The sequence below is a fragment of the Vidua macroura genome, chromosome 1, assembly GCF_024509145.1.
Source record: "Vidua macroura isolate BioBank_ID:100142 chromosome 1, ASM2450914v1, whole genome shotgun sequence".
NCBI classification, from domain to species: Eukaryota; Metazoa; Chordata; class Aves; order Passeriformes; family Viduidae; genus Vidua; species Vidua macroura.
Window position 1 is genome coordinate 100,132,667 of NC_071571.1, and position 12,511 is coordinate 100,145,177.

The 12,511-nt window shown below is 37.6% G+C and overlaps 1 protein-coding gene across 3 annotated transcripts in view; it reads right to left on the bottom strand.

Annotated features, from left to right (window-relative positions):
- Positions 1-11,339, bottom strand: part of LOC128814074 (cadherin-7) — a 72,088-nt gene extending 60,749 nt beyond the window's left edge. For 2 of the 3 annotated variants that reach the window (XM_053989647.1, XM_053989652.1), the window contains exon 1: positions 11,130-11,339. In XM_053989647.1, coding sequence (XP_053845622.1) covers positions 11,130-11,339 — 210 coding nt within the window. The remainder of the gene's footprint in view (positions 1-11,129) is intronic. The other variant, XM_053989662.1, reaches the window with a different exon arrangement.
- Between the last annotated feature and the right edge of the window lie 1,172 nt (positions 11,340-12,511).

Genomic DNA, 12,511 nt, shown 5'->3' on the forward strand with positions numbered 1-12,511 from the left:
GGTTGGAGAGATGACCAGAGAGGAACTGTCTGAAATTCAACAAAGGCAAATGCAGGGTCCTGTCCCTGGGGAAGAATAACCCCATGGACCAGGATAGACCAAGGGTGATCTGCTGGAAGGCAGCTCTTTGGAGAAGGACCCAGGGGTCCTAGTAAACAACAAAATGTCTATGGGCCAGTGTGTTCTTGTGGCCAAGATAGCCAGTGAGATCCTAGGGTGCATTAGGAACAGCATTGCCAGCAGGCCAAGGAAGGTGATCCTGCCCCTCTACTTAGCCCAGGTGAGGTCACATCTGAGTGCTGTTTTTAGTTTTGGACTCCTCTGTACAATAGAGAGCTCCTGGAGCTCCAAGGAGCTCCTGGAACAGGTTGAGTAAGCAACAAAGATGCCTAGGAGACTGGAGCTTCTTTCTTTACAAAAACAGGCTGAGAGAGCTGGGCTTGTTCAGCCTCAAGAAGAGAGAACCGAAAGGGGTCCTCACCAATGTCTATAAGATTCTGAGGAGAGGTGCCAAGAAGATGGAGACAGACTTTTCACCAAGCAATAGAACAAGATGCAACAGACAGAGACTGATGCACAGAAAGGTCCACCTGAACACAAGGAAGAATGTTTTTATTGTGCAGGGGACCACATACTGAAATGGGCTACCCACAAAAGTTGTGAAGTCTCACTCATTGAAAATATTCAAGAGCTGTCTGGAAACAATCCTATGCCACGTGCTCTGGGATGACCCTGCTTGAGCAGGGAGGTTGGACCGGACAACCTCTATGTTCTCTCCTAACCTGAGCCATTCTGTGATTAATATAAATTTATTTTCTCATTGATTTCAGTTTTACATCAGGCTCCAGAGTGATAAAAACAAAGCAAAATGCTTCATCATGTTCCTTCCTATCTCACACTTAGTCTTTGGCATACTTTTTCTTCTCTTTAACTTTTTCAATCCTTATTTTCCCAAACTAAAACCAATACAGGCTAGAATTTTTACATTTTCTTTGAATCTTAAGATAAATCTGAATTAAATAAATATGTCAGTATAAGCAGGAAGTATTCTTCAATGTGAGGTCCCTCAATTGCTTCCTAGACATATATACCCATTTGTGTATATGCTTCATCAGTGCTATCATTCTAATTCCTGCATGTTTGCTCCATAAAACTTTGTTTGACGTGGCTTCACTTGGTTTGTCAGTCAAACAAATGGAAACGTTTCAAACAACTATTATTTCCATCGCTTTGGGACTGATACTCAGAAGTATGCTTGATTCAGCATAAAGATAAAAAAAACAGAAAAGCAATAAGACTTTAAGATTCTCAGCATGGTAGCGGACATGAATTTGCAAAGAAAGAAACAAACATGAATAGTGCAATTTGAATCTTACAATGAGAAAGGAAGTAACAGTTTCACTTGGCTTATTTCCTGTTTAGATGAAGCAACAATAGTGTGCTTTTGTTCACAGCTTTTCACTGTCAAGAAGATACTCAGAAAAGGAGGGTATGAATGAAAGAGCAGTATGGATGAACACAGGACTACAGTGTTGACTCAAAAGGAAAACCTTTTAAAAGTATTGCTTGGCTAAGCAACAGCTAAGTGGTAAAGGGTGAAAGATGGTGGGAAGGATAATAGTCTATAAGGATAACAGTTTTTAGCATGTAGACTGTAGAATGACAGCCCTGCCAGTTAAAAAAGAAACATAAAATCATGTCAAGCGCTTTTCCAAATGCCTGCTCTGCCCATATAATGTGTATAGATTGTGTAAGAAAGACAAATTAAGTATTTTGCTAATTTATGGCATTATGTTTATACCATGATTATGGAAACTTAAGAAATTACTATCTGCTTTTCCTAGCTGTGTCTGGAAACTTTTCATTGTTACAGGGTAACAAGCTAAAATTCACCTAATACAGCACTTGCCTACCTTGTAAGGAAAATGAATTGCCTGATTGCCTAGTCAGCAGGGTTACAATTTGGTACCGCAGTATGAAGTGTTTAAGCAGCTTATCATCCTTACACATGTAACTACCAACTACCAGATTTTCCATATTTTGGAAGCATTTCAAATGAAAAAATAACTTTTTGGGTTCAATTCTTCTCACACATACTCCAGAGCAACAGAACTGCATGTTTTGTTAATCCTTAAGGTAATTTCTCATGATTTACAGAAACAGAAAAACTAAATGAAACAGTATGATTCTGGCATTGTTTTGTGGAATTCATGCAGAAAAATCTTACATCACCTAGAAAATGACATTAAATTTCTTGTTTTCTACTCAAGGAGGGCCTAAGAATTTTCTGTGTTGTAGGTAGAATATTATGTAAGAGTGTCCTTAGTTGTTTTTCATATACACCTTTTCACCCACATACAATGCCACAAACACCAAACCCTTTAGTGTTTTAGTAACATTAAAGCACTATATGAAAGGAAGCCACTATTTCTTCATTCTCAAAATGTGGAATGTGTTGATATATGTTGCAAATCTATCCTCAGTATTCCTCTTTCACTAACCTACAGAATAAAATATCAGTTAAAAATTCAATTTTGAAATGACCAGATATTCGTATTGCAACATTAATACTCTCAAATTATTTCCTAGGGTCAATAAAACTGAGCTGAAGATTTTGGACTAAATCTTCAGTTACTCTATGAACAGCATAAAATAATAATCCAAACATATTAAAAAACTTTCTGCCTTCTTCTTGAATGTTTAGAATTATCTTCTTCTCCCAGGGGAGGACTCTGAAAAAGACGGCTTGAGACCAAGTCAGTAAGGCATATTTTGTGTTTCCTGGTACATGAGTAATGGCGCATGAACTTCTGTATGCAAAAGAACTATATCTGTCTTGGCATTCCTATTTATCTGGAAGAAAAAAATAAGGCTTATTCTTTGCTATGTTTATGACTTGTAGTGTGCTACTACCATGCTATGTGCCTTATTCCTACATAAATATTACTTTTGCAACAGCACAGGGCTGTAACATCACCAAATATGTTTACATGGATAGAACTGTAAATGGCAGTGACTTTTTTTTCAAGAACATCTGCAAGAAATAATATTAAATATATTCTTCAATTTTATGAACCTATTTACTGATTTTGGTGATCAGTATCTGATGCCAATGAGCTTCTTCATTGGCTAAATTTACATTTGCCTGGAAAGGTTAAGAGAGTTCCCATTTATACATTGAGCTCAAATGAATTATAGTTAGGTGTTCACAACATTTATTTATATCATGTAAACAACCCCCATGCCTATTTTAACTGCCTAATCCTCCTTATAACCTTGAAGTTATGAAAGATTAAGCATTATGACATCCTCAAACTTCTACTCTTGGTATAGGCTGGTACTCATACCATGACCATGGTTTGAACAGTTGGGAGAGAATTAGAGTTCTCCTAGAGCACACACTCCACTGCCTTTTCTAAGAGCTACTTGTCTCTAATTTACATGACAGTTAGTATCTCTTCCAGTGCAAAAGTGACAGAGAAGATGCTGGTAGCATAAGGTAGCTAATAGTTATTCTAAAAGAACTGAGCGACTTAGTGTATTAACATCTTTCTTCTCTCATCAGCTCCACTGTTAGCACTTTGCTCAGCTATCTCTTCCAAGGAAATGCATAGTGCTGAGAGAATAAGATAATACTGAAGAGAGTTCCAGTACTTATCATCAGTGTATTTATGTAAAAGCCAGCTTATTGCACGCAAAGGAACCATTCCCTGTTTTTTTTTTCAGAATCTTTAAATATATTGTCCCAGGTTCTCCCTTTAAGTGGTTAAAGTTAGCACTGAAACATTGACATATGTACACAGGTGCTATTTTATTAAGTGATTACTGGGGAGAAAAAAAAGAGGGGCCAGGAAATTAAGAAATGCAGTATAATATTTAAAGACAAATGTGAAGCAAAGAAGAAATTCAGCAGTAGAATTATGACAAGGCAGCAACAGTCCTGGCAGCACTTTTAGATGGTGACACATGGAAAATACTTAATACATAAAATGAATGCCCAATGAGTCTGTAGACAGACACTTATGGCTAACAGAAGAGGTATAAGTGAAAAAAAGGCAACATGAAAAAGGTAGTGTGACAGCAGGCTACAAGATGTAAAACTATAAAGCACATGCAGTCTGATATTTTGAAAGCAATTGGAAAACATCCTTTATCTTTACTGGTCTGAAAGTAGATGTAGCCTTGTACTAACATAGATATTAAATAGGTCTGCACTTAGAAGTTTCAAACAACTTGACATTTATAAACACTGGGAAGTCAAGGCAGGAAAGAGCTCTCTATTATATTTTCATAATGTTTTAAAATGTTGCATGAGTCTCATTTTCAGAACAAGAAATATTCTATCTTCAATGAAAACAGCACTAGTGACCCACTGTTCTCAAACTATTTTCAGATGTTGATTAACACCATAGTTCTCTGAATTCTGTCATTGCTTCTTAGTCTGCTATTAGTTCTTGCCTTATAAAACCACTGCCTCAGAACAGGGGTTGTGTCTGCTTGCATTTTAGATAGGAAAATAATTAATGAATGGACTTCCTTAGTCTTAGAACAATGCAAATACTCACCGTTCCTGATAGCCATAGTTTTACAGTGCTGTATTTCTAATGCCATTAACATAGAACTGTGAGACAAGAGGATGGACATAAAACTGGATGCTGGATGACAGCCAAGAACAAGAGCTAAGGGACCAAGTACAATCTCTGAAGATGAAAAGGAGAAGGAATGTCAGCTAAAGCAGCATCAGCCTGACTGACATCAGAGCTTTAAATCTCATTCTTTCCTGAAAATAAGGCATTTTCTGATAACCAGCCAAGCATACAGGAGACTCTCATCTACATATAATTGCAAAATTAGCTTTTACTCTTGCTTTTCTATTTTGTCAGAGACTCATAAAATTTAATTTTAAATAATGCCCAAAAGACATACAGAGCAGAGCACTGCAGGTAGAGCCTCTCATTCTGCTGAAATACAGAAATGGCATTATAGGATTACATAAATAGCATGGCTGTGCCATTGAACGAAAAATTGCCACGAGGGCTGCCTAATTTACTGATGTTGTCATCACCTTCACTAACCTTTCTCTTCTGTAATGGCACATGTTAAGGATCAATGTTCTATATTATAGAAAGAGATCAAAAAGCTACATGCTCTGGTTCAGTATCCAACTGTAAGTCTCTCAACTCTATTATCACTTTTAATAATGAAATTACATACAAATTGTCTTTTAGTGCTTGGGCTTGTGAAATTGTCATCACTTTAAGTCCCTGGCATAAAACCTTCTCCAGTATCCAGTCAACTGAGAGAAGAGGACTTCCAGTAAAGAGGTAAAGAGGAAATTACACTGTAGCTGTTCAGGCTGATGAAATCAACCAGAAAAAGGCAGCAGATTTTAGGTTATCCTTTTGGATAATTCTTTCTCTGTGCTTTAATTTCACCATTCTCCCCAGAGACACTTTAGCCCTGCATGCTAAGGAGGGAACATTTGGATTTTCAGTCATCTCTCAGTTATTCAGGGTAATCCACATAAATTATAGCATGGAATAGCACAAAGCTCACAGTGACTATCCAGTGAAAAAAGTGTGTGATACTGGGACTGGACAGAACAAGTTGAGATGGTAAAGTCATACCTGTGCAGTACCACTGAAGCATCACCTCCCCAAGACTTATTCAATATATAAAGCAAGTAAGCAGGACTTAACTGTTTTAGCTGTTCATCTGTTTCATTTGCAGCACTTGTGGTATGAAAATACTTGACAAGAATGGCATGTCCCATTTTACTTAAAAGGTCAACTATTATCAATTTTCATAGGACAGAAAAGCAAAGAGTTTCTGAGACAGATAAATAGCAGATTTTCTTTCTCCCTTTCATAAATGGCCTTCTGGGAGTATATAAAACAACAGTGCTTCAAAGATTATGATAAAAGTAAAGATAACACAAATAGAAAGGGAGGAAAAAATATAACAGTGGGGAAGTTTCCTTCTCAGTCATTATGCTGTCTGTTTTCCACACAGAGGCCACAAAGACAGATGAAAAATAGTTGGTCTGAGTGTTATGTGTTTGAATGGTTTTTTTTCCAGAACTACTTGGGGTGGAAAATGAACAAAAATCTGCAGAGCTGTGGGTGCTCTCAGCCAAGAGCTTACTTGCAGAGCAGACATGAACATTTACCTTGCACAGGATGCTTGGAGGGAAAAAAACACAGACTGAAGCTGAGCAGAGAGCCCTAGTCCCTGTGGGTGCCTCTAGAAGCAGCATGAGGGTCAGACCCCTCCAGGAAATTGCGCTTGACTAACCTCCTTCTTCACTATGTCAAGTGAGGCAGCCCAGCTCTTTTTACCTATATTTAGCCCTTGTAATATCACCCCATGTCCCCTCCATTTCCCAAAATGCCAGTAATATTCCCACAGTTCAGTCTGAGTTTGACTGAGTCGCCAGCACTTCCACAGTACTCACTGCCTTAAAGTATTTTAGCAACTCAGTCAAAATTCGTCGGTCACATCTGAAAATGTCAGGTTACAATTCTATGAAAAGAGCCCTACTGCTGACTGTAGCTGTATGGCCTGAGACAAGGTCATACCACATATAAATATAGTATGCGAGTAACTCTGTCACCTTATTGATATATTCAACAACACCTTTGAAAAACAATGAATTAATCCAAAACCCCAGTATCCTCCCCTATCAAGTCTCCTTCCCTCCAAAATGGGGAGACCGGAAAAAACGTACCCACTCTATGCTAATAATAACATAAACTTGTTATATGGCTTCTTTAAAAACCCATCCTTCCTGTAAGTTCTCTTAAAACTTGTAGAACCTGCAAATGATCTTAAATAACATAATTTTATAGGAAAAGCTTAAGTTCACTTCATTTTTTTTCCACATGCACCTCATTCTGTACTACTCCAGAAATAATAATGCAAATATTAGCTTTTATGCACTTTTGTCCATGTTTGAAAAATTAATCCAACAGGTTTATTTACCTTAAAACAGTCAGAAGAGACAGGTAAAATTGTGTTGGAAGGCAATGATTTGAGATCTAGGAAACGATAGGTTCTTAGTTCACTTATTTAACCTTTTTTCTTGATTTTACAATCTAGAAAATGCATGTTAGGACTTGCTCTTTACTTTCTCTTACATTATAATTAAAAAACAACATTCGGGGCATCTTACGAATTCAAAGTGTTATTTTTGAGAATTACCAGTGAGCCTCTCAAAGTTACAGACTAATTTCTTGTGTTTGTGCTCAGTCAAGTCTCTGGTTTTTATTTTCAGTCCTTCATATGTTGTGAGATCTCAAGGGAAGAGTTCAACTCAGCAAAAAGCTTGAAACAGCTCTGTAACTATACCTAAATTTAGAGCCATTGGAAAATGAGAGCTGGTTTGGACCCTAAAGAAAACAGTGAAGCCAGCTATCAATCAGCATCTCACATGGAGTTCAAAGACCTGTTTTGCTTCTTCAGGTTTGTTTGTGGCTTCTTTTGTTTGTTTGGATTTTTTTTTTTTTACTTTTTAATAAGAAAAATTAAATTCTTACTGGCAGAGATTTTGTGTCATTATAATGCTTTTGGTGAGACTGACAGAATTGCAGCAGAAGACAAATAATAATAAAAAAACCCCAAACCACCAGACCAAAAAAACCCAAACCCTGGATGTCTGGTATTTATGTAATAAAACCAAAAAAGTACCAACAAAATGTTCAAGTTCTACTTTTACTGCAGCCCTTTTTGCCAATGTGTACCCATGGAAACTTCAATTACAAGACCACATACAATTTTTCAAATATTCAACATAATAGCATATTCAACAAAATTTTTCCTAATTTTAGGTGTTTATGTTTCAAATCATTTAAAACTGCTCTATGCTATTTTTTTTGCCTAAATAGATTCCATTACCATCATTTACAAGGAAAATATGGAGTAAGGCATTTTACAAAAACATATTACCAAGCAATAGTAAACATTTTCCAGAAAACAGAAGCCAGCTATGCTTCTAGCTCAATAAGCATCACAGTTAACTGCCTCACCTCCTACATGGCATGTCTGGAAGAGAACAGCGTCTATCCAAACAGTTTAATGCGCTAAACAGTTAAATGCTTCAGCCCTTCAAGTGAACATAACATATGCTGTGCTGACCGACAGAAGAGAATTGTATATGGTTCAGTCCACAATCTGATTACATGTTAATCATCTCCCAAGAAGTGCTCAAAATTATATCCAAGATGATTAAATTTCATATCACAGAGAGGAAGGACCTAAATTTTAAAAGAAGAGAACAAAAAGGCACCAAACTTCTGTCACCTCTGACTGCTATTAGAGTGAAATTAATGGAACTCCTCCAGGGGTTTCTCCAGAGTCACATGAAAACAGGGTCTGCTGCCTAAATAAAAAAAAATACATATGCATTTGGGAAAATGAAGAAAGGATGTCCAGAAGGAAGGCTGCAGCACACCTCAGGTATAGATGTGAAGCCTTGGTAAAAAAGCACATGAAAACACTGAAAAATTAAGGGAAGGACTTGTTCTACTGAGTTGAATAGGAATCCTACTACATTATTTACGAGGAATAGGATTTTACCCTGCATGATCATGTAATTATAGTGTCAGCATGCAGACACCCAGGAGGACAGAGCTAGTGCTGAACATGGAATTAACATTGGTATTTCACAACTCTTGAACGATTTGCCATGTAACCCTCACATCCCCCAAATGCTGCCTTCCAACCAGAATTGCCTAGGGTTTTGTAAAATTGAATAGTGGTGGGGAGACAGTATTCCCCATTACAGCTCCATTTGCTTGAGTGTTTCTGAAGCCTTTTTATCTCACAGCCCTTAAAAGCTGGAGGAAGGTCCCTCCTTCCTGGATGTGCAGTTAGATTGGCACCCTGCAAAGCATCCTGAACATAAGGCAGTGCAGGACTGGCCTCCCCAGAAGCAGAGCACTCTGCAGAGTCTGGTCGCTGCTTCCACTTCATTTGATGAGAAAAATGAGTTATGAGAGCTTTTTCCTTGTTGCAGCCTCCTCACCAAGGGAAAAAAAAATAAAAAAGGAAAAAATATCTGTCCTTCCTATCCAAATCTCAGTCTTTGTACCTACCTGCCTGCAAAGGATTTGAAACTAGAGCAACGATGTTTTTAAGAGGAGAAGAGGGGGAGGAAGGTGACTGCTGCTCACTTCAGAGTGGTGCTACACATAATACACTAAGACACAGAAAGAAATTCACTTCTTCACCTTTTTGCTCCCCTGTGTGGGAATGTGGCTTCGGTCATGATTGCACCTCAGAAGCCACACAGTGAAAAGCCTCTACAGTGAGAAGGTTAGGAACTGGGCACATCTTATCTTACAAGAGGCTCAGCAAGGACTGTGTTTCCAGGAAGATGGGCTTCTTTTTGTAAGTGAAAATTTTTATCTGCTTTTCCTACAAAATGGATTGCTGGTACAAATTCCTGAGCCAACAATTCATACTGCTGATACAAAAGCAGGCTGGGCACAGAATGTTTCAGGAAAAAAAAAAAAAAAAAAAGGTTGCATTTTGGAAGATATCTGCTTGTGAATGCTGGGACTCTTGCAAAGGACGGGAAAGAGCAGACTGTGAAGCTAAAAATAACCATATGCATGCAAATATCATGTACTACAGCACTACCACAGCATTTCTGGCCATAATATAGAAATCGACTGAATATGAGAACTACTACAGATCAAAACTAGTCTTCACTTGAGTATTTCAAGACGCTTCTTTTCCAGGAGAGAAAGTCAAATTTGCAAGCCACACTTCTTTTTTTATCAGTGGGAAAGAATGCCAAATAGGCCATTTCCAGAGCCACAAGAGAAACTCCAACCTGGGGACAAATTTGCCTAAAAGACAAACCCACACAGGCAACCAGCAGCTGTGTGGCATCAGAATGGATACTGCTGCATAATGTAAAACTTTACCAAAACTTTCAAGACCACTGTAATGTCACCACAAGATGACATTTCTGATTCTAGCACAGCTTTCTTAAGGGTTCAATTATGCAAAGTACCAATCCCAATTCAGAAAAGCACCTAAACACAAAGATAGCTGTAATCATGAAAGCAGTTCCCTATTTAACTTGATTATTCAGTTGGCATGTAAATTCTAAGTGCTTAACTGCATTAACACAAACATCAAGGTTTTGTCTCAGTAGGATGAATTAAGTAAGCTGAAATTCATTGCACCGGTATATTTGAAGCAGTGGATTTCAGATTACTTCATCTCTTTTTCTGTAAGCGTGCTGTTGTGCCAAAAGCTGTCACTCCCCTGTTTTCTATGCATTTGCTGTATTTTAATGAGAAACTCTATTTATTGATTCTGATATTACCGAGAAAATGGGTTTTCCTTTCAAAAAGATGATTACACATAAATGTTACAGAGAAACACAAGAGGGGGTTTTGTTTTGTGGGCTTTTTTTTCCCCTGCATAATTGCTGAAGGCAGCGTATTACCCACTAGCACAAGGCAGTAAATGAACTAGGTCCCGGATTCACAGCTGTGCTCAGTGTGCTCCATATGCAGCGACGGGCACTTAGAAAGAACCATTTGGGATGCCCTGATGTAAAAGGGCTGGCTCTCTACTGGATCCATGCCCATCACAGTCAAGGTAAAGCCACAAGGCTGTGCCGTGCACAGAAGACAGCAAGGTCCCCAAGGTGCCAATCTGCCAGCCAGGCAATGTCAAAGAAAAGCAGTAATGCAGACATGGCCTCTTTTTCACTCATCACACCCACAGACGCCTGATTCTTTCTCTCTTGCTTTCAGTAGTGCTGAGTTTTAGGGAGCAAACAACATAATACAGAACTTCTTTTCTGGGACTAGCTGTTAACCCTTAAAAAAGAATACTCATCATTATGCTTCTCTGTTTAAAACCTAGTATAAGTAATAAATATTTTCTTTCTATCGGTGGTGGCAAAACACTTTCATTACTGTACTCTGTTAAACAAGCAGTACTAATATGTAGAGCTCTTAAAGAAAATTGCAACAGGAACCTTACATTCTTATGAGAATGCAATGTGTTGCTGTTCTCGGCTAACAGCATTACAATTTTTTTGAGTGCATCAAATAAACACATCAAAAAGCAAGCATCTGCACCCTCCAAAGTTTATTTAAATCCCCTACCTTTCCTACATAGAGTGGGTCTGTACCCATGTATTCTTCCAGCACAAAGAACTGATTCCACACCCAGCTGCGTTTGGTTCTCGTCCTCCCTGATTGAAAATAGGGCTTTGACCTGGACCTTGTGATCTCTGCTTGATTCATCCCAGAAAGACAGAGGAAAAGAGCTAGTATCTGAAGAAAATGGCAAAACTCCACTTTGCCCAACTTCATCTTTCTTTTTTTTTTTTTTCCTCGGTGAAAGAAAAAACCTTGACCAAAGCAGGCACAATTCCAGTTGTCTCAGTAGCTCTAGCTTCCGGCAGGGTGTCAGCAGGGAGTCCAGAGATAATAATCTGCAGAGTGGCCGATTGGAAGATGTCACCACTGCTGAATAGCCTTCACCAAAGAAATGGTGTAATGGGTACCTATCCAGGAAAAAGACAAAAACTGTTGTCAGAATTTTAATTTTTTTTAGAGAATGAAAATTCTTTGCAGCTTTGACATAATGCATTGAAACTGTTTATTCATTACTTTTCTCCTCATCAACACCAATGAGTTTACATAAATCTCTCAGAGTTTATAGCAAACTTCTTGGATGGCATTACTACTGCTGATACAACTGTATTTATAGCCATAAAGTTTTCTCCTAAATGTTCTCTTAATACACTGTTTTTTTCCAGTATAAATGCTAAAATTGTTCCTCTTTAAAATAATCAGAGTAAGTGTAGTTATTTACAGTCATTTGGTTTGATATTTTCTCTTCTGTCTGCTATGGTCTGCTTTACTTGCCATTACTATGATATAATTACAAACCAGCTAAAGGCAGCAAGTTGTAATAATGGCAGGGATATATCCTAGCTTAACTCTCTCCCATATAACAAAAAAGTAAAATGAAGGAGCATAAGATGAATCAGAACAATTTGATTGATTCTTAGTCACAGTACATCAGATGCTATGATTTCTTCTGATCTGAACCTGACCCAATAAAAAGCCCTGAGTCTCCCCACTCAATTTCACTACATTCTTAAAGCAAATGTCAGGCACTGTAAGAAACACGTTAAACTACTTTATATATTTATACCGAAATATGCCCAGAATGATCAGAAGATAATGTCATTTTGTATTTTCAGTGGAACCTTGATTTAATTAAAAATGATTTTCCAGAACTAAAAAATGTAAATCAGTTTTTATTTAAAATTTTAATCATTTAATAACTCATAGACTTATTAATGAAAAAATTACTTTTTTTTTTTTTAGAAAGACAAACTTCAATACTTAAACAAGATTCTTTTCTGCCTTTTATGACTTTGAGTCTTCTCTGCCCATGTAAAAATGTATACTTAGTATAATGTTTTTAAAAGTGTAAATTCTGTCAGTCAGAACCAAACATAGCTTTGTCTTTT